The sequence below is a fragment of the Lucilia cuprina genome, chromosome 2 (assembly GCF_022045245.1).
Source record: "Lucilia cuprina isolate Lc7/37 chromosome 2, ASM2204524v1, whole genome shotgun sequence".
Classification (NCBI taxonomy): domain Eukaryota; kingdom Metazoa; phylum Arthropoda; class Insecta; order Diptera; family Calliphoridae; genus Lucilia; species Lucilia cuprina.
The window spans coordinates 24,693,769-24,717,619 of NC_060950.1; the positions used below are offsets into that span (position 1 = coordinate 24,693,769).

A 23,851-nucleotide genomic window follows, 5' to 3' on the forward strand; every position below is an offset into this window, starting at 1 on the left:
ATAAAATATATATAAAAGTTAGTTCTGCGGTATTTGATTGTAATACTAAAGCTGGAGGTCCACAATATGCTTTCTCGCATTCTGTGCATGTGTCAAAAAAGTAGAATCAATGTATTTATATGCTGAATGCTTTGACGCGTAGAATGCTTAAAGTAGATCTTTTTTCTACTTTTATAAGCGTCACAAGCGGCTCACGAACATGTCAGCTGATTTTGACATTTATCAATTTGAATAAAATAAAATGAGTTTAATGATGAAAAATAAATAAAAGCTGTAGAAAAACGCGAAGTTTTTAAAAAATAAAACAAAAATTTTACGCTTTAAAAGCGTAGCATGTAACTTGAAGCGTAGAACGCGAAGAAGTTATTAACAACGCGTGCAATGCTTTGACGCGAAGAAGCGTAGTGTGGATCTCCGGCTTAATGGTTATAAGTAAATTTTGGACGCTTTGGACAATTTTAACGGCAGGTTTGTATAGGGACTAGAGGCCCAATAAAGGATCGATCATTACAAAAATCAGCAGCGTAATTTATTCTTATATAAAACTTAATTGTGTCGATTTTTGGAGAGATATTTGTATATTTGACGTATTTATGACATAATAAGCCCAAATTGGGAGGTTCAGTGAAATAATTCAATGATTTCAATGATTTTCAAAAAGCTTCGTTCCGACGTTTGGTCCAAATGTTATTAAAATATCTTGAATATATTGCACATATTTGAATGAACAGCAAGACGGGCAGACTTATATGTTCTAATCAACTTAAAAAGTGATCCTAAGTTGAGTGGTCCCTCTCCACTATAGTGGTGCAGGGGTATAAAAAGTTCTCTCCATAAATCAAATTACAACAAGATTTTCAACCATGATAAAGTCATTCAACGATGACAAGCTACAACAATGATAGTGACATGACAATTGATTAATATTATTTTATTTAAACTTTTTTTGTGATTATTTGCCGATAAAATTCAATACTCTCACAAAAGATTTACACTTTAAATCTTTTGTGAGAGTAATGAATGAATTTAAAAATTAATTCAGAAATAAAATAAACAATAATAAAAATTCCATATTCAAAACACACAAAATCAAAATTTATTGCTGATAAGAAATCGACACAAATTAAATTCACATTCATTTTCTTTTACTTTCAAGCAAAAACGATTTAGAGCGTTTAAACTAAAAGCAAATTTAAAATGAAAAAAAAACAGCTACCGCTGACACTTGACAGGGAATTAATATTTAATTGAAACTAAAAAAGGCTACAACAAATAATAAATAAATTTGAAATTTTAAAGTCTAATGTGACAAATTAATATTAGAATTCATAACATGGATTAAAAACAGACAAACGAATGAACGACAGACAGACAGACAAGTCCACTAGCCCCATAGATATACAAAGTACCCAACAATAATCAAACAGTTGCATTTTTTAACATCATAGATAGAATTACTACAAACTACTAGGAGCAACAACAAAAAAGCTCTAGTACTACAAACAATTTAATTACTTACGTCGAAACAAACATTAGTATTTCAAATTTATTTAACCGTTGGGAATTTTAACTAAACAAAATTAAAATTACAGAAATGATAAATTATATATATAAAAAAAACTAAACTAAAAAATTGTTCAACAATTATATGGTTAATTTTTAAAAGTGAATAATAAACAACCGTTAAACTAGTAAAAATATTAAATAATTATTTACGCGCCAAATGATATGAAAGGCCGAAGTATTTTATAATCCTATAATTATACATTTAAATAAGACAGTATATTACTAGTTAACTCTTTAGCGAATAAACAAATTTTAAATTAATTTTTTAACATCCAGTTGGAACAGTATATTAGAACTATAATTTTTAGCTAATATAGATTGGGTTTTACCCTTCTCCTCTCTCACCATAAAAAAAATGGAAATGACATTGACGACCAAGTTATATCTATCTATCTATCTATCTATCTATCTATCTATCTATCTATCTATCTATCTATCTATCTATCTATCTATCTATCTATCTATCTATCTATCTATCTATCTATCTATCTATCTATCTATCTATCTATCTATCTATCTATCTATCTATCTATCTATCTATCTATCTATCTATCTATCTATCTATCTATCTATCTATCTATCTATCTATCTATTTATCTATCTATCAAGCAAAAGAAAAAGTTTGCGTATAAACTTTACAATTTCCGAAATATATTTCTACATCGACAACATAACATGAGGAACGACATACAAGTCCACCACGATTCCATCCATCATAGATGAAATGTCCATTCATTTCCTTTTCCTAAGTTGTGAGGGCCTGTTAAGTGCATTTGATGCACTGCATTAGTCTTTAAATCGTAGTGTTTACTCCAAAAGTACTTCACCAATAGAGTTGCATGTCGAAGTGCTTTACGTGAACACTAACCTTATTTCACGGTGGTCTTTTCGACCACTGAGTGAGCTTCTGTTACAACTCACCACCATCCCACTGATCTTCTTACACGCCTGTGTCAATTTATGTATATGGAATTTTCACGCTAGTATTTGCTCAAGTCCTTGGCTATCTTATCTTTAAAAATTCAATGGTATATAATACCTTTCATTCATCATTTTTCAAACCAGTACACTTCTCACTTAACCGACGCAATCATAGAGTACTACATCCGACACATTCGCACTAGGTATACCCCTACATTCTTCCTGTATCATGTACATTTAACACCAACTCATTTCCAACGCTTAGTCCCATATTCACTACTTTGTGGGGTATCTAATGTCTTTGGAAACATCACTGAACTTATCCCGAAATAAAGACTTCCCCATGTCTTTTAACAGCAACTCACTCTTTTTGCGAATTTGGATTTAAACTACAGCCACTACGTGAATACCGACAGAGTATTGCGGCAACTGGCCACCCGTAGTTCCATATTATGTGGTTCTCCGGTTCGAACTTATGTCAAATCATTCCATCACCAGTTTTGGCATAACACCAAGATGAAGAAATTCATCAAGGCAACATGCCCCTTGGGGAACCAAAAGAGGTACAATAAGGTCAATACCTGCATTGACGGCCTATTTCACGTTGGTCTTTTTCGTCCACAGGGTGATTAAAACTAAGCAACAACTCACCACTGCCCGTTTGTGTATCTTACAGGCAGCTTGCAATTTACTTTTATGAATGGTCCGGTCCATTACACATACACTTTGATCAAGTACTCGAGCTATTTCATCTCCTGCCATAGTAGTCCGTTGGGGAAGGATGGTGTCATGAGCAAGCTCAATCTAACCCCGATAACAATGTCGTCCAACCACACAACTATGATGGCTCTGTTGACTTGGCAACAGCACCTAAATGGACGTAATTGAACAGACTTTTTTATTTCAGTGTTCACAAAGACCCACTGTGATAAATTGAGCATGCTTTATAGTAAACTCCAACAGTCACCGTGTATCAGTCTTTTAAACAAAGCACCTTCTTCTCGCAAGTTTGGGTTTAAACCCTAGCCACTAGGTAAATCCCGATGGAACGTCAACCAACTGACCAGCGAATACATAGTCCTGTGCGCAACTGGCCAGATTATGTGCTTAGACCGCTTAGAGGTATTGGTAGCAATACACCAAGATGGGATCTAGCGACTAGGAAACATACCCGGGGGGCCCAGAGGTACAGTTACACATCTATTCTCCTGTTCATTAACGGTTCATAAACAGAAAAATTTCGTCAATTTTCTAAGGTAACATGCCCTGAAAGACGCTAAATCTAACATGTTAAATATATAATAGATCTATCCAAAATGTTGGATATCTGGTCATATATGACGTTATCTCCATAACTGACAATAAATAGATTTATGATGATTATTGTTCTAAGACCCTCAAAAGTAGTATTCTGGGCCCTTATTAAATTTTAAGACGATCTATCCATGTCAGTCCGTCTGTCTGTTGAAAACATAATAGAGTCCAAGCGGACTATATTATGATTTTTGCACTTTTATTTTATGCAGTTTGTTTGGTATACTTTCTTAGTTTACTATGATTTCACATCCGGTTTAGAATTTTCCATATTAGACAAATATAAATTATAATACATAATTATAAACAAAATTCGATTGTATTTCTAAAAAATATATTGTAAGAAATCCATCAAGATTAACCATCTAACCTTTTACAAATATTTAATAATTAATTATTTATTATTAAGTAATTTAAAATATGGAATTTAGTTTTAGGTGTTGCCATTACAGCCAACATACTACAGACATAGTACAAATATAAAGTAAACAACTAATCTGTAACAAGTACAAATTGCAAAATAACACCTCCCCCAAAAAAAATTTGACCAAACGAGCGGGTGGTGCCTTAAATGTGCAAAAGGTTTTATCAGAACATACAAATAAAAACAAAACAACATTCATTTAAATTCATTTCTATTCAATTTACTCATGGATGAATGACTGTTAGACTATGTGGTGAAAGGTTACACCAATAGCAAATTCCAGCGGGTGTTATATGTTGCAAGGAGTGTTGATAAATAAAATACCAAGAAACACTACTTATGTAAGTTATGTACATATACATATGCACATAAAAAACCCTTTTAGCTACTAACAATGTGTTTATCGCATGTTTAGAATTTGAAGAATAAAAATGGACTTTTTAATACGAACGATGTTGAAAATCTTGTTCTAACTTTGATCCTCATAAATAAACATAGATTAATTTGAAAATGTTTTCTTGTATGAAGAATTTGCATCTTCATTACATTTCGGATCTTCATAAGACTACACTATTTGAACATCGCCGACTATTAATAAAAACAAGCCTTAAGAGGGTGTCCATAAACAGCTTTATTTGAATACTTCCATCTAAGGGCTGCAATTACAACAGAGAGTGTCTACTTTGTAGGAAGAATCGGCATCACCATAACTCTTCGAACCTTCTTCAGACAACACTATTTGAACATCGGCCATCTTGAATAAAAATTTAAGAAGCGTTCCCAAAAACTATTGGCCACAGTCGAACTGTCACAACAACAATAAAAATTTAAAAGGAACTTTCCATTAGTATCCTTCAACGGTCTCAAAGAGCAATTATCTTAGAGGTCATCCAGGGAGTGTCATCTTAACTTATTTCTAATAATAAGGTATAAAATGAGTAATCAAGCACATAGGTTTTGACAGTATCTTATAGAGGAAACTAGAGCTTCGGGGTATCACATTGAAAGATAGCTTCCACTTCGCCAAATAGATATGAGTTTTTTAATAAATCTTTCAATTTTCCTGAGGATTCCATAACTCTTTTATATCGAGATCCAGCGCTTGATGTATCCTTTTCTTTACCACTGGTTGTCGAATCTTATCGTTAATAGGATTGGTTGTAACTTAGGATTTTTATACCTTACACCACATCGATGGGGGGTATATTGGGTTTGTGCTGTAACGTACAATAATATTGGTCCTATACCAGCCGCGGATCCAGCTCAAACTTTTGGGGGCGGAGGGGTTGGTAATCCATTTTTTATACCCTACACTACTTTATTTGGAGGGTATATTCGGTTTTGTGCTGATGTTTGTAACGAACAATATCACAACTATTTTCTAAGACAATTTAGCTACTTATGTCCGTCACCTGGCCCCCATACAACTATACCCTTGAATGGGCTTGTAAACTTTTAATCAAACTACAAGTCGCAATTTTGGATATAATTCAATGAAATTTGGATCTTCTGTGATGCTGTAGACGAAGCCTATTGAAAATGGTTAACATCGGTCCATTATTTCACCTAGCCCCCATACAACTGAACCCCCGAATAGGGCCTGTAAACCTTGTAATCAAATTACATGTCGCAGTTTTGAATATAAATTTGGTACATGACATTCAACTGTCCCAGGGATCGGTTAAGATCGATCCTTTTTTCACCTAAAACTGAACACTTCTAATACGGCTTTAAGTTCATAATTATGTTTAATATACTTACTTGTAAGTCGACAAAAAAAATTGCAAAACCAAGTTCTATACTAGCCTTGATGACCCTCATGAACTTTTTAATTATAAGTGAGTCATTTGACCTTAGCACCTATAAAAAGCCCCCTTCAAAATTTGACTTAAATGTCCACAGTTTTATTCGACAATTTATTGTAATGTATATGTAGTATATCTGAGGCGAGGTGCAATTCAACTTAAATGTTTTACTTTTTGTAAGAGGTGTAGCGTTTTATATGGTCGGCCTCGCCCGACTATAGTTTCTGACTTGTTTTTGTTTGGACCTGGAGTGTTCTAAAGTTTTGTGTTACCAAACTGATGCCGATTTATCAGACATTAACAAGTTTTCCTAATGAAACTGTCTATTAAATTTCTCAATAATTTTGTGGACCTGTGTTAAGGCTTTCAGCAGCCACATTGATTCAAGAAGATAGTACATAAACTCCGTAAAGTCGGAGTGAACATTTAGCTATCTGATTTTATCTTGATCTGATCACATCTATTGCATTACTAACTACCACAATGGAAAAGACCTTCTGATCCAGTATTAGTACTGAGTGGTTACTTTACTTGAATGGGATAAAAAAAACGCCCAAGTTTTCCTTCAGTGTTTTGTAGAAACTTAAGGTTACTTAGGATTTAAAAAGCTGTTTGTTGCTGTTGCAATAATATGTTAAGGTGGACTTAAAAATTTCCAAATAATTTAACAGTTACGATTATTATATTTCTCATTACTGTTGTTGTAATATTAATCTAAGTTATTTATTGTTGTTATTGTGATTAAAAGTAACATTGTTGTTAAAAATACCATATAAATACCCAGCAAAAACAGAACATTTAAAGAAGCGAAAAATAAGTAGAATTTACTACATGGAGGACCTGAAAAAGTAATGATTAATTTAACACAGGTTTGTCATAGGAGGGATGTTATTTTTATTTGATTCCAAATTCACTACATCTAAAGTCATTCTCAGGAAGTAATTCTTATGTTCTTTTTGTTTTGAAATTATTATGAAGTGAAATTGTAGTATTTTAATATGCAACTAATTTGCTTCTTTAGAAGTCAATAAAAATCACTTTCACAGAAGGTAAACAAGTTCCCTTAGTGCTACTTTTAAAGTGGTGATAAATGTTATTCTTTTGGAAGTACATACTTCGATTTATTTTTGCTGGGTATTTCTTGTTGTTTTTATTTTCATTAATTTATCTAATGTTGCAGTTGATGTGGTTGTTATTGTTATTAATTTTTATTTTTCTTGTCCATGGCACATGCATGCCACTTAATGTTGCTGTTATTGGTTTTTCTAGAGTTATTTGCTCTTGATGAAGTTGCTCGATTTAATGTTGTTTTTTATATATTTTTTTAAATTTTATTGTTATTATTATTTATTTTCCACCACACACTTGTAAATTGTAACAAAACTTATTTAAAATTGTTACTTGAATTTGTTCTTGTTGGTGTTGTTGTTATTGTTTTATAGCTTTTTGGTGTGGCCAAAATGTAAAGTGTCTGCCACACAATGTTGAAAAAGAAAAAAAATGTTAAACTGAATTTGTACTTCAACTCTAAACTCGATTTAAAAAAAAATTTAGTATAAAAGTTGGCATAAATTTGTTAACTAATTCAGAATCAAAACAAATAGCGTTCATTGAACAACAGTTTGAGTTCAACTTTAATAGTTTTTTCAATTTCCAACTTCTTCTCCTTTAAATCCTTTCAACAACATGAAGGTAAAATAGCAATTGTGTGAAAAGTATTTTAATTTGATTGCTAAAAGTGTTATAATTTAAAGTGTTAAGTGTCAAAGGATATGGATTTAAAAATATATATTTTTTTAATTTTGTAAATATTGATTCCTTCCAAAAACTTGTATTAAATTTTTTAATTTTTTTGGTGGCATTTTTTAAAAGACAATTTTAATATTGCGAAATATCATGCGAAACAAATTTGTAATCACTTTGAATAAATATTTAATAACTTCAATAAACTTTTTTTATAAAGCATGAAAGCTTTCGTGAGATGTATAAAGGGAATTTCGAAACAATGTTTAATTTTACATAAAAGTATATGTAAATATCCTTTGGCTAGTTTAGATCATTCCTCAGTGCTTTAACTTGGGAATGCCTGGACGTGATAGCTTTATAAGATTCACATTTAAAACTGAAACTTATAAATTCCCCGAATAAATATTCGATGCTTACAACTAAGAGGAACTTTAAAACCTCTACTAATCTTTGTCCCAAAAAGTGATACGATTACAAATAAACTTGACATTGAGCTTTCTAGACATTTACAACTTTTTTCTGTTTAAATTGATTGTAATTTCTATGAATTCGAAAGGCATTTCTTGGAGATATTTACATGGAATTTTAATAAAATTATAGATCAGATTTTAACTAAAATTTTATATTCTTGTTCTTGTTAAAAGTTTTATCCAAACCAGCTGAGCAGAAATACAAGTCGATACAAAATGATTGACAGCGGCGTCGCAGCCATTTTCGATCAGCTCGGGGTTATTATAGAAAATATCGGCGGCGGCTAAATTGTCGGCTCAATTAAAATTTTTCGTTAGAAATTTACTTTGTAAGCGTTTTTTATATTGAAAATGTTTGTGTAAAAGTCTGTTAAATAGAAACCTGTTTCTACATAAGTTTCTTCTACAGAAAATGAACATTGTTATATTCTGAAATACACGATCTTTAGCAGTGGATACTTTGAAACCGGTTTAAGCTTTTGAGTTCAAAGAAGGCGGCAGCGTCGAGGCTTTGAAAATATTGCCGGCGTTCAGCAGCCGCCGATTTGAGCCGTCTCAGCTTGTATTTCTGTGTGCAATTCTAATCTTTATCAATGGATACGTCGAAACCAGCTCAAGCTTTCAAGGCTTCGAGGCTTTCAAAATATTGCCGGCGTTTAGCCGCCGTCAATTTAAGGCTTGTATCTTTGCAGCTGAGTGACCATATTGATCAAGTTTCTAATTGTGAAAGAACAATTGAAAATTTCCTTCTCAATTCGAAACCTAAATCCATTTAATCATAGAAGGATATGAGAACGTTTCCAAATTATTAAATTTTAATTAAGAAAACTTTAAAATTGAAGTTTTTTAGACATAAAAGAGTTGTGGAGGATCTTTAGTCCGACATCAAACAATAAATTTTCTTGCAGATCTAATCAGGAGGTAGTTTGTGTGAAAAAAAGCCCTGATTATTACTTAAATCGGTAGTAGTAGTAGTAGTACATATATATAACTAAGTTATGCCGATTTTTAAAAATTTATTATTATAACCGATGTTTTATTCTGATTCAATGTAAAATAAGTCTACATTATATCCAGCGTAAAATTTGATACAATCGTATATCCTTTTTAATAAAACTTTTCATAAACATACTATTTTTCTTCTCTAATCTCTTCCATTCTACAGTTCGTAATTGCCGTAGTCATGTTGGCCCTTGCTGCCGGTGTTCAATCATCTTTGATTGGTGCTCATGCTCCTGGTGTATCGTATGTCACCGCTGCCTTACATCCAGCTGGTCCTTTGGGATGGGGTGGTCATGCCGCTGTTGATCACAGTGCCTGGGGTGGTCCATTGTTAGCACCCTTAGGCGGTCATGGTCTTTGGGGAGGTATTCCCGGCATCTCTCTAGCTCAAGGACCTGCTATTGGTCATCTTGGTCTTGGTCATGCTGGTCTTGGATTGGGACATGCTGGTCTTGGACTTGGTCATGCTGGTCTTGGTCTCGCCCATGGTGTTCATGGACCTGGTGTTTATGTAGCTAAGACTCGTGGTGCTGTGCATACAGCTCCTTTGGCTGGTCATCTTGCTTCTGCCACTTCATTGAATGTGGCCCCAGCTCCTGGTACGCATTAAGTCAACAAATCCAACTCGTTCATAGGCACTACAGCTATCGTTTAATAATCCAACAATCTGATGACACCAAGATGCCAAACTAGTTATAAGTTAATTAAAAATTTGTTACACTCTTCTCACTTAGTATAACTTCCGCTTTACTAATGTCTTTGACCCCTCAACCCCTTTTCTTTCAATTTTCCCCCAAGTTCTTTTCAGCTTTCTTAGTTCTTCTTTCTAGCAGCTATCTTTTTTTGATTCCTGAAACTAGCACACACTATCAACATCAGCGACATCACCACCGCCTGCAAATATTTTTCCATCCTTTTTAAACATCTATAAGGATCTCAATTAAAATTGTTTTGTTTTTTCTGGCAAATGACATTTTTGATTTTTTAGTCCTGTTAACCACCAAGTCCAACAACAATCAAGAAGAAGCTATCACTGGCACATTTTCAACAACACCATTCTATCTATTCTGAACACTTTGTTCTCTTTCTGTAACTGTTCTATGTATGCATCTCCCTCTCTCTCTCTCTCTATGCAACTGCAACTGTCTCTGTTTATTTCTATGTATTTTACTCATTAACTGTAAATATTGTATAGTATTGCAACAACATAAATCTCGAAAAAAATCGAACAAAAAAATGTTTAAAACTATCTTTGATCTTTAAGAAAAACTTTGTTACTGTTTAATATTGTTTCCGTTTTTCTTAACTTTTTTTAGTGATTTTATGTACAAAATAAAATAAAATTACAAAAAAAAAAAAATATTAAGATTTGAATTTAATTTGTTAAGAATAGACTTTTTGTTGGGCAAAACGTACTGTGAACACCTTATATGTACAACTATAACCAAGATTTACAATAGTTTTCCTTTTTTAGATTTAAGTTTTTTTTCTGATAACCAGAGGGTTATCAGAACGATATCGATTTAAAATGTTAGTCAAAGAATATAATAGTGTAAAGCAACATCCTGAAGGGACCACGCATAATTGTTGACTTGTGCAGGTCTTTACTATACAATCCACCTTCGTGAGAAGATTATATATAAGTTTGTCATTCCGTTTGTAATTTCTATAATATAATTTTCCGACTCTATAAAGTATATATATTCTGGATCCTTATAGATAGCGGAGTCGATTAAGCCATGTCCGTCTGTCTGTCCGTCTGTCTGTTGAAATCAATTTTCTGAAGACTCCAGATATCTTTAAGATCTAAATCTTCAATAATTCTGTCAGACATGCTTTCGAGAAGTTTCCTATTGAAAATCCATAAATAACTGAGATATAGGTAAAAATCTGAGACTACCTCTGAAAATTTTCTCAACAAATTATAAATAAAAGCATAAAAACAACAACAAGGAGATAAAGCAGTAATATGTTGGTAATACAGTTTAACGGTGGTAGTACATTACAACTGTTAATATTTCTTTCTACTACAGTTTATATTTCTTTGTGAGTATGCTTTGTGTGACATGTGTGCAGAGATACAAAATAATTAAAAACTGTTTTTTAAAATATACTTGGTGAAGGGTATATAAGATTCGGCACAGCCGAATATTTATAGAATTTGATCGTTTTACTGGCACTTTTGGGTCAGTTATGAGCGTTTAATTCATGTTCTGAGAAAGATCTTACAAAAGGGAATTGACTATAGATAATTCGCCTTATCACATAAACATTTATCAATGGTTTAAAGAACAAATTTTGTACGAAAATTTGATTTATGAATAAGATCCTATATCTTTTCAAGCAAGTCTTTTGTTCTTCTATGAGGCATTTAATAACGGATTAGACAGTTTAGCAAAATCATCATATATATGTGGGATTTAAGCCTAAACGGACATTAGAGGATTAATTGAATGAGAGTCGAGTATTTGAGTTTAACTTTTATTAGATAAGGACAGATTGATCGAACTACTGCTGCTCACACAATGATTAGTTTTATGACGAATATTTTCAGTTTTAAGAAGTGAGGGGTCGAGTAACGTTGAAAGAAGTGAGTTGTCTGTGGCAGTCGTCGTATTCTAAGTTGTTAAAGTTGTGAATTATACATATTTTAATACTTTTAATATAATAATAAACCCTAGACATAAGTTATAAGTAATAAATGGACAATGAACAATTATTAATGGAAAAATTGAAAAGTAAGTAATAGATAAAGTGTGGAGTCTACATATATAAGGAGTAGCATAGATTTCATAGGAATCGGTGCACTTGGTGCCGAGAATTAAATGTATGAAAATATTTTTGACATAAAAGAAATCATTCCAGAAATGGTTCCAGAAATATGAACGCAATTTTTTACAGTTTTTATTTTCGGCACCTTTTACAGCATACATGTAGTCTTTCAAGCGCAACCACATGATACCCTACACCAGTTATATATATAATTAAAATGTGACTAAGTTTTGATTAATGCACTTACGTTGAATTTATTTTTCTTGGATTAACATTAATGAGCAGACCTCTATTTGCAGTTCGTTGTGTTTGAAATAGGAGAAAAGAGGGAGTAGTAGTTGGGACATTAGATTAAAATCTGTTTACAACAAAAGTTTAGGCGAATACCTTTGCTAAAAGTCTGTTTCACATGTGTACGGTACGGAGTATAATGTGTTATGCGATTCACAAACCAATTGACTACAAATGGGAGTATTCTCAATAAGAAGAACGTGTTGCACTAGAATTGTGAAATATAATTGCGATAGAATTGTGAAATTAACCCAAACTTAGTGAAACTGCCTCAACAGTGATGGACCTCCCGAGGGAATGTTACCTTTAAGAAAGACACCATCTTAGTGTGATTGTAATCCCGGGGAAAAGAGGTGCTAATAGTACTTCTAGTCTACTTGGATTATAAAGTGATGATTATCAAATGTATTCTCGGCATTTTCTTGGAGAAATCCCTTGCGGATACACGTGGTATCTGTGGTTTAAATCCAAATTTACGTTAAGAAAATGTTGGTTAAAAGATACATGCACAATGTAATCAGTTCTGTTGCTGAGCCTACAGATACCACACAGATGAGTGACTGTAACACTAAGCGTTGGATGTGTGTTGGTGTTAGGTGTTTATGATACAGGATAAGGATATATGAATCTTACCCGCCGGTATACGTATAGCGAGTGTGTCGGATGTTGCTCTTTATGTGTGCGTCGAATGAATAATACTACTCATGAATTCGATGCACGCATGACTTGAATGGTGATGGATATCTTATACAAGTTATACCATTGAATTTTCCTTACTTGTATTATCCAGGTATGTACAGGAGAACCTTTGTTCACATCAGATTTTCCACAATATGTTCTCTGTGAGTAAGAACAGAAGTTATGCGTTTGCATGTCGGATGTTAAGCAACGGGGCAGCAATAGTCAGATATTAGATAGCTCGAGTAATTAAGATGGATGAAAAGTATCTTATACAAGTGATACAATTGTGATTGAATTATCCTTCCAGAAAAGCCTTTGTTCATACCAGATTTACCACAATATGTTCTCTGTGAGTAAGTGATGTTTTTGCATCTCGGAAGTTAAGAAACGGGGCTGCTATAGTCAGAGATACACAAAGAGACGTTGGTGAGACCACACTCTAAGGGTGAAAAAGACCCCCGAGAAATAAGGCCGTCACGTTAGGTATTCACGTACAGCACTTCGGCATCTTGTATCTACAGTAATGGGCCCAAGGGCTCATGTTACCTTAATGAATCTTCCCCATCTTGGTGTTATGACAATCCCAGGGAAAATAGATAATGCCAGTGCTTCTAATCAAATGTATTCTAGATCTCAATTTGGAATAATTTGACATGGGTACGTATCAGAGAACCGGATAATCTGGTATCAAGGGAAATGGTAGCACATACATACCCAGTAAAAACTTTCATTCCCATGTAAGAAGTTTAAATGCTAAAATTTACTTACACAATAGTATTTAAAGTTATTATTTTAACACGGTGATATCACTGAAGGCAAGTCCTTACCACAAATGATTACAAGTAATTAGAAAAAGTAGTCATTGTAAATAACAAAAATAGACGTATACAGCATCTGTATCTTCATTAGCAAAATGACTAATGAAATAGAAACTATTTATATAACACATTAATAGTAACACCTTATTGAACTACTTCTATGCAATCCAGACCATATGTAGTAGTCATTGAAAAGTATGTTGTGAGTTATATGACTGTGTCACTGCATTATAAACGAGTAGATGTGAAGGATATATGATGGGGGATGGATGTAGTGGTATACGAACCTTACCCACCCATATACCTTAAGTGAATGTCTATGAGTGTGTGCTGGGTTGATTGGTGATTGATGAAAGGTATATTTCTTTATAGTAGAATATCTAGGGTTTAATCTATGAGTAAGAACAACTTCTCGGCTTATTAATTTTTTTAGGTGTAAAAATAATAATTAAAAAACATCATTCCATTTATAATTTTTTTTAATCGTAGAAAAATATTTGCATATATTTCTCTAAATTTTATTTATGTTCTTGCAATGCTACACATTATTTATCATTAATGTGAGGCATAGATAGATTAAGAAAAGATGTAGCTTAGGATAAAGACATAGAAAATAGTTACAGATACAGAACAGATAACAATTAAAGTTCGTAAAAGTTCAAAATTTTGCATGATTGTTGCTGGACTTTAAGTTCACCAAATGTTAAGATGCCAAAACGCTGTGATGTTGAGTGTGTGCCATGGTAGAGCGCTGGGACTTGAGTAATTGTGGTATTTTGTTAGTTAATGAGTACCAGGAGCTGGAGCTACATTTACTGATGTGGCGGAGGCAATATGGCCAGCCAATGGTGCGGTATGGACTGCACCGCGTGTCTTTGCTACATACACACCATGACCATGGCCATGAGCACCGTGAGCGAGATCGATACCAACATGACCATGAGCAGGTCCTTGAGCTAGAGAAATGCCGGGAATACCTCCCCAAAGACCATGACCGCCCAATGGGGCAACTAAAGGACCACCCCAGGCACTGTGATCAATAGCGGCATGACCACCCCAGCCTAAGGGTCCTCCCAAGTGATTAGCTGGATGTAAGGCAGTGGTAACATATGATACACCAGGAGCATGTTGAGCAATCAATGATGATTGGACACCAGCGGCAAGAGCCAACAAGACTACGGCAAATACGAACTGTTGTAAAGAAAATGAAGAAATTTTTTAATGTTGTAATTAACAAATATTGATGAAATCTTCATAGATGATTGATGTGCAACTTCAGTTTATAATCCAAATTAACTTAAGTATGTTTAAGTTGGATTGAAATTTCGTTGTCGATTACAATGGTTTTACAATTTCATTTTTTTTTTGCTTATAATCTTTGCTTTTTAGCTAATTTTTTTATAAGTTTTTTTATTTAAAAATTTTATTAAAAAAAACACTTTTTCACAAATTCCTCTTGAAATTTACCTTCATGTTGTTGAAAGGATGAAAGAAGTAGAAATAGGAAAATTTAAAGTAAACTCAAAACTAATGTTCAATGAACGCTTTTTGATTAGTTTCTGATTTTATTCACCAAATTATACCAACTTTTATACTAAAAAAATTGAAATCGAGTTTAGAGTTAAATGTGTATTGTAGTTTGGAATGTGTTTTTATTTGTGGCAGTTACATTTTGGCCACACCAAAATCCAATAAAAACAAAGACGGAAAACAACAAAATAACTACGACCACCATACCACACATAATAGTTAGTAGAAAAAATAAACTATTAATAATATTTTTAATTTTCTTAAATTTTTTTTAATACCCTTCACCGTTAGAGGTGATTACAAGTGTAACTATTTGAGTGCCCAGCAGTTTTAATATGAGTCTGGGTATTATTTTTTTAAATGTCTAACTACAGCATTAACACAATCATCACTAGTTACTTTAATCATTAATGTTATATGACTTCAATCTGAAGAGAACACTGCCACTTCTATTGTATTATAACATGGTAAGTAGTTACTTAACCCAACGGATGTAATCTATGGCAGAGCTAATTGTCTATTCGCAGTAGAAGAAACTGTTGAAATTACTTGTATAAAATCCACCTAAGAAGTCACTGCTATCAGAATTAAAACTAAATGAAAGTTGAAATCAAATTTGCAGACAAGCACCGCGAACTGCAGGGCATATATAAATATCAAGAGGAATGTAAATTTTGCAATTCCGTTAAAAAAAATACACGGATACAAATATATTATTTCATATGTGTCTAACTTCATACAGATGACATTGAATCATTCGATATTCTGACGTCTTTCATTCAGACTGATAAAATAATATTAATATATTTATTTTCGTTTTGAGAAAAGTGATTATATTTGGCAACGTTTAACGTTTTTTGGACGAATATATAATTTTAATATAGTTTAATAACTGATTACTAATCCAAATGTTATTTTATGATATAAAGCTAATAAACTGTAACATCAAATGGTATTTGCCTTTCAGTAAAAACGAAAGACTTAAGAACGAAACTTCTTTGAGGAGCACAAAATTATTTTTTAACAAAATGTTCACATATCGAGGGACTATATATTAATCTCGTCTTACTCAAATAACACTGAGGGATGGCCCTCTTTTCAGAGATTGAAAGTTTTCTGATTCCTACTCCCTTGGGAGTGGCCGGAACGATTTCTTTATCAAAAGTCTAAGCAGCTAACTACATCCGATTTATGATCAAGTATTCTTCGGGCAATGTCATATGCCTAAAGCTAACTAGAGTCAGAAGGTAATCCAGAATGGTTTTAGGAACGTCACAGGAAAGAAGACAACATCCGCTGAATCATTTCTACACGCAGTATTTGATGCGAGTATAGAAGAATTGTCAGCAATCGATTTGTTCATATATCGAGGAACTATATATTAATCTCGTCTTACTCAAATAACCGTGAGGGATGGGACTCTTTTCAGAGGTTGAAAGTTTTCTGATTGACACTCACTTGGGCATGGCCAGAACGATTCCTCTATGAAATATCTAAGCAGCTAACTACTTCTGGTTTATAATCAAGTAAGTATTCCCCGGGCAATGGTATATTTCTTAAGCTAGGTCTTAGCGACGTCAGAGGAAAGAAGACAACTTCCGCTGAATCATGGCTGCACCGTAGTATTTGATGCGAGGATAGAAGAATTATCAACAATCGATATGTTCACATATCGAAGACTATATATTAATCTCGTCTTACTCAAACAACCCTGAGGGATGGGACTCTTTTCAGAGTTTGAAAGTTTTCTGATTGCTACTCACTTGGGAGTGGTAAGAACGATTTCTCTATTAAAAGTCTAAGCTGCTTACTACTTCCGTTTTATGATCTAATATTCCCCGGGTTAGTTTATGAAGATGTTTTTTAAAGATCACATCTAAGGTTAGGTTAGATTGCTAGGAAGATGTATACTACATCAAATCCGCTAATATTCATGGAAGAAAAATGATTGTTGGTAGTAGAACAAACCATTGTGTTTACTGAACGTTTTATTTTTCAATGTTAAGAAGCTCAGTTTCCTGGACATAATTTCTAAGAATTTGCTAATCAGAGATTGTGAGAAATGTTATATATGGTATAAAATTACTGACAATATGTTTGCATTTAATTTTGTTGAATCCCTGACAGTGACAAAGATAGTGCTCCATAGTTTCACTCTCCTCTCGAGAGATTGCTAATTTCGGGGTGATTTTTATTGTTGCTCTCATTAAAGGTATACTTATAGGAACGTTTAACTATTCCAAGAGCCCTTATGTAATTATCTCACTCATATATTTTTTTAATTTAGTCTTTGTTGCGGCTAATGGGTTTGAGTTCATCAGATTAACTACTACGAGCTCCCATCTCTTTAAAGCGAATACACGCCCTTTCGTTGTCGATTACTCCCAAGTAGGGGTCTATAGTTGAAACGACTATTTTAGAGTTTTTGACTTTTTTTCCACTTTTTTTAAATTTTTGACTATTTTTGGCTTTTTTCTACAATTTTCGAGTTTTCGACTTTTTTTCGAATTTTCGACTTTTATCGTCGACTTTTTTGGAACAAAAGTCTATTGTTCGATTATTTGAAAGTAGATTTATAAAACCCTAATCCCGAGTTGCCTAGTATCCATATGATGTAGACCTTACAATCCAATACGGTCTAGATTTAGCTGATTAGTTGTGATTAGGTCATATATTTTCAGGTCTTCAATGTAGTATTTTGTCCCTAAATTTAGAGCCATTCGTATAGAAACGAATTTCTACGGTTATTTGATCTTATCTGGCAACGCCTTGGATGACGTATTACTAATGAAAGCACTTTTACCCAAGCAACATATAGGCTGAACTCCATGTAGTAGTTCAATATTATCCTATTTGTCCAAAGTCTAACAGATTATTGAAGCATAAGCTAATTACACTTTTATAAAGCCAATGTTTCATAATAGAACTAATACTCGTTTTCATGTCTATAGTTCTTCTACATATTACCCAGCACCGATGTGCCTTGTTGATCCTATCCTCTATGTGGTATCTCAATTTTAATTTCCGGCCAGTGATTACACTTCAGTACTTAACTCTGTCCGTCACCGGTATCTTCTTGCTCAACAATAGACTTCAGTTTACTAAGAAAAATTTGTGTTTCTTGTTAAAAAAAAATAGATTTCCGTCTTTGCCGGGTTAACATTGATAACAATTGGTTGAGTTTAAAATCATCACACTTCTTCATAAAAATTTATAAAAAGTTTGTGAAATAACTTTTGTTTGAAAATTTATAAACCTTTTATATATATTTGTTTAATTATATATTTGTAAAATTATTATACAACCTACAGATTGAGAATTTTTCATTTTATGCAATTTAATGGCATAAAAAAGAACTTAATTATAATAATTATTTTTATTTATTTGGATATTAAGTTTTTTTATGATGTTTTAAGCAAATTAATACAACATTTAATTGATAGTTAAACGAATTATTAATATGAGTATATAGCTTACAAATATCTTGGATTAATCAAATAACTTGATTAATCATCTAAATGTTATTTTATGATATAAAACTAATGAACTGTAACATCAAATTGTACGTGTTTCTCAGTAAAATCGAAAGACTTAAGAAAGAAACATTTTTTATGGTATCACAAATATAATAAACAATTTATTTTAATGTTTTTAATGAAATTTTTGCAAAAATTAAATATGTTGTTGCTAGATGGATATTAGAATGTCGCTTGGCAGGGATGGGAAAAGAGATTTTGTTTCAGTATCAAAAAATATTTCAGAGAGTACTTTTTTGGATCTGAAAGTACTTAGGTTAGATTAGGTTGATAAGAGGATGGGTACTACACCAAGTCCGAAAAAAAGGAACCTATGCCACAATCGGGCCTGTTGTGCGCTCTTTATCATAAAAAAGGAACTGAATAAATTATTCCAATCAGTGTTAGTCAGGAATGTTATTTCCGGAATAACATCACTTCCAAGATACTTAGATCTATCTTCGACGAATGCCTGGCAGTGATAAAGAAAGAGTTTCACTGTCCTCTCCACATGCTCTACATACGTCTGAATTAGGGTATTCAATTATTCGGGTTTTTGTCTTATTCGGTTTATTCGACAAATAATTATTTGAGGTTTTACGTTAACCGGGTAATAATCGGATAATTAAAAATCATTCGGTTATTCGAATAAAAGGAAACTAGATGTTATTATTGCTTTTAACAACAATTTTCTTCATATACAATTTTGAAAAAAAAAACATTCACACATGGAAAAGTTGATAAGCATGTGAATATAGATTCCACTTATAGAATTGCGTACTCCGATTTAAAAGACTACAAATGAATATTTAAAATATTTATATGTATTTTATAATGCTAATATTGGTATCAAATGAAAGCTGGGAATCTGTACATTCTATCTATATTATTTATCTGTCTCACTTAGAAAAAAAAAAAAAAAACTAAAAAGAAATTAAATTTAAAAAGGTTTCATTTTCGACTCAAAAACTTTTAACTACTTTTTTGTGACAAAATTTCTTTAAGATATCCAATTCTTTCTGATGATTTTAAATAAATTATATTATTTCGAAGCAGAGGAACTCAGCTTAATTTGAAATTAATATTATTACCAACTTTTTAATGTCAATTTAGAAATCCATCTTTTGAAAGATAGAGGAGCATACAAGCTTGTTATGAAAAACTGAGTACACAGAGTTACAAATATAAAATTTTGTAGAAAATGCATAGTAATTTTACTGCTAAATAGTGAGTTTTTCTTAATCGGTTAATTGAATGAAATTATTCGGTTTACTCGTTATCGGAAATTTGACAATTTTCATTTATTCGAACGATTAATAGTCAAATATTAATCGAACGACGATTAATCGTTTGAATACTCTAGTCTGAATCCGCATGTCCAATTTTGCATAAACTTCAGACTTGCTCATTTTGAGAAGACTTTTCGTCTTGCTCATCAGGGTTACCCCATAGAATTTAAGTGGTTCTACCCACTGTTTCAGCTTTTGTTCCGTCAAATGGTTTTGCGTTTGTCAGTTTAACTGCCTTGAGCTCCCTTCCCTTTAAAGCTATTACATTCGCTCGTTACCGACTACTCCCGAATGGGCTGGTACCGATATGATGTGAACCTTGCCTCTGGGAGAGTATTCAGTTAAAGCTTTCTTACAAATCCAAAGTACTGAAATATTTTTTTTTTTTTGATAAATTTTTGTAATTTCTGAAATATATTTATATATTTTTAAATTGGAATGGGCCTTATATGTTGATATGGTGTCCGTCCCTCAATGTTAACATCTTTGATATAATTTGATGAAGTTTTCCCAGGAAATGCATGGTATCTCATAGCAACGATACAAATATTATCACGAAATTGTACTTTGTGAAATGTTATATTTAAAGCACTCATGGCGCTGTTATTAAGTCTCGAAAAGGGACAAAAATTGGGTTTTCTCAAAACTCAAGACATAATATCTCAGATTCCAGATGTGATGGAGAAAATATGAAGTAATATGCGAACTCATCGCTGATTAATCTCATAGAAGCGTCTAACATAATCTCAGGATTTCAACTATTTTAACATTTGGTCTGATAATATTGAAGAGAAACAGCTACTAAAGTTATAGAGTACTTTTCCTACAACTTTTAATTGATGCATTTTCAAGAAAAAGTGCCAAAAAAATAGTTTAAATTTTAAAGAAACTTTCATCCCCATACTCTAAGTCTCTTGTTATTTCAAAACGATTTATTGAAAGTTTCCATACAAAAAAATAATTTTAACAGACAGATTTACTACAGGTTAAACGATAATTGGATATTGAGATTGTAGCCCTAAAAGTATCAAAAAAGACTCGGGAGTATCACGGTACTTTTGTACATCAAATTGTATCAAAAAAGTACCATCGTAACAATTTTGCCATCCCTGTCGCTTGGGCAAAGATAAAAAAACGAATAATTTTAAATTATTTTGGCCTCCGGTAGGTTAGTGTTCCAGTCTGATGGACCGGAGGTGGTGGGTTCGATTTCCACCTGAGACACTGGTTAAGGAGCGCACAGCAGGCCCGATAGAGGCCTAGGTGTATTTCTTCGGATTTGATGTATATACATCCACCTTTTAAACTAACTAATTTATTTTAACTAAAGCCAATTTTAATAACTATTGAAATATTTAATATATATTTAGTAACACTTTATATGATAATGAGATAAATCCGGTACCAAGTACTATTTTGGTGCTTGTTCGTTATACAAAATGTACTTTTGGAACTTTCTTTATAATTGAACCTAGAAATATGAAATTAAGCAAAAGGTGACTTTTAGGTACTTATTCGTTCTTAAACTTTTACTTTTTGAATTTTTTATAATATTGAACCTAGAAACGTAAAATTTAACACGCACCATATGGATTAAATAAAAATCATGAAATGGAGAATTTTTATTAGTTCTTCTTCACTCAACTGGTACTTTTTAGCTTTTTGTGAAGCTAGAATACAGAACAACAATCTATAAAGGGAAACTTTTTGGTACTTTATATTAAACCCGTAAAAAATATAAACATTAACTACATAAGTGGACTTTAACTGGTACTTTTTGACATGATCGTCATAGAATTTAATAAGGACTATGAGAAACATTTCGTCTTTTTTGATTAATCCCTATAAAAATAAGCTCTCACTTACAAAGGGGACACTAAAGTGACGACTATCTTCATTCACGATTACAAAAAATTTATTTGTGACGAAAGACCAAAAACATACGAATTGGAGTAAGCCAGGTGGTAAAATATTAATGGAACTAAAATTTAAAAATTCCAAGTGTCTACTCTCTAGAATACTATGGAAAGTACAACAAAAAAAAACAACTTTTAAGAGTATAATCTCTATGTTATTTGAGGACAGTAAAGAGACGACTGTCTCTTTACTGTACTCTTTGTCGAACTGTTGGGATCTGATTTGTTTTCTGACATTCGATTATTTGCTTAAGTCCTTCTTATATCTAAATAATAATACAAACATATATTTTTATTTTACATATTTTATGTAAAATTTTGATCATCTCTAGATCAATGATCGATTTTTTATTGAATTTTTTTTTGTAGATTTATGTTGCTGTTTACAATATTTACAGTTAAAGAGTATGATAGATACAGACAAAGACAGTTGTAGAAAAAAAGAGATATAGATACAGTTTATAGACGAATAACAAAAAGTTCAGATATTATATGTAATTACTCGTAATGTTGCTGAAAAATGTGCCAGTAAGATTTCATTTTGATTGTTGTTGGACTCTAAACTATTTGTCATCAGTGGATCAGTATTTGCTGGGGAACGTAATGGAGGGTATGGGGTTTGGTAATAATAGAGTGTGTGCTATATTATAGAATTTATCGGTTAGAGGGATGTACAAATTATTTGGGGATTATGACGCTATTATTTGTTTGTTTTCAATGTGCTATATATGATCGTTCTTGATTTAATGAGTACCGGGAGCGGGGGCCACATTCACAGAAGTGGCAGAAGCAATATGACCAGCCAAAGGAGCAGTATGAACAGCACCACGTGTCTTAGCTACATAAACACCAGGACCACCATGAGCCAGACCGAGTCCAAGACCAACATGACCAAGAGCTGGACCTTGAGCTAGAGCAATTCCGGGAACACCTCCCCATGGGCCATGAGCGGCTAATGGAGCAGACCAGGCACTGTGATCAATGGCGGCATGACCTCCCCAGGGTGCTACACCCCATGGAGCTACACCCAATGGTGCACCCCATGGACCAACACCGAGCAGAGATGATTGAACACCAACAGCAAGGGCCAACAAGACTACGGCAAATACGAACTGTTAAAGAAATAATTTGAATTTAAAATTTGTTATAGTTAATCCATATTATATGAATGAATTAGGTTTTTGTAAAACAAACTAAAAATTCGTGTGAATTATGAAACCCTTAAACTAAAATTAATTTTTTTAATATGTTTTACAACAACCGACAATTTATCCTTTTTTTTGGTTTTAATATAAATTTTTAAGTTAGTTTTAGTTGCCTCACACAATGTACCTTCATGTTGTTGAAAGGATTAAAGGAGTAGAGGTTGGAAAATGAAGAAAAACTGTTTTAAACTGAACTCAATGAAGTGTTCAATGAACGCTTTTTGATTTGATTCTGATTTTGTTAACGAAATTGTACCAACTTTTATACAAAACAAAAATTAAATGATTCAAGCTTTGTGTTGTTTGTTGTTGCAGTGCAGCAATTTCTATGTGTGGCAGTTGTACATATTAAACTAACATTTTGGCCACACCAAAAAGCCAGAAAGAAAAACAAAAGCAGACACTTAAACTGAAATCCAGATCAACTAAAACATCATAACCCAACAGTTTCATAAAGAGTCAGGGTATCACTTTTGGAGAGTACATTTCTCAAACGACTAATTACCTAGATGAAGCTATAAAGCTTCATTCAAGCCTCTATTGTATCTAAGAATTATCTCGACTTTGATGTCTTTGATATAAGTCT

At 32.7% G+C, this 23,851-nt stretch overlaps 3 protein-coding genes across 3 annotated transcripts; 1 reads left to right on the forward strand and 2 right to left on the reverse strand.

Moving 5' to 3' along the window:
- The first annotated feature begins 7,566 nt into the window (after positions 1–7,566).
- LOC111679090 (adult cuticle protein 1-like) lies at positions 7,567–9,975 on the forward strand. The gene is made up of 2 exons (XM_023440585.2): positions 7,567–7,722; positions 9,412–9,975. The coding sequence occupies exons 1-2, from the start codon at positions 7,717–7,719 to the stop codon at positions 9,856–9,858; spliced, it is 453 nt and encodes a 150-aa protein (XP_023296353.2). The 5' UTR covers positions 7,567–7,716; the 3' UTR covers positions 9,859–9,975.
- A 4,294-nt stretch (positions 9,976–14,269) lies between these two features.
- Positions 14,270–15,435, reverse strand: LOC111679095 (adult cuticle protein 1-like). Its single transcript, XM_023440591.2, has 2 exons — positions 15,278–15,435; positions 14,270–15,001 (listed from the first exon to the last, which is right to left on the reverse strand). Exons 1-2 carry the CDS (start codon positions 15,281–15,283, stop codon positions 14,594–14,596), a joined length of 414 nt encoding a protein of 137 aa, XP_023296359.2. The 5' UTR covers positions 15,284–15,435; the 3' UTR covers positions 14,270–14,593.
- Positions 15,436–22,347: 6,912 nt separating this feature from the next.
- LOC111679087 (adult cuticle protein 1-like) lies at positions 22,348–23,547 on the reverse strand. The gene is made up of 2 exons (XM_023440580.2): positions 23,393–23,547; positions 22,348–23,172 (listed from the first exon to the last, which is right to left on the reverse strand). The coding sequence occupies exons 1-2, from the start codon at positions 23,396–23,398 to the stop codon at positions 22,804–22,806; spliced, it is 375 nt and encodes a 124-aa protein (XP_023296348.2). The 5' UTR covers positions 23,399–23,547; the 3' UTR covers positions 22,348–22,803.
- Positions 23,548–23,851: the final 304 nt, after the last annotated feature.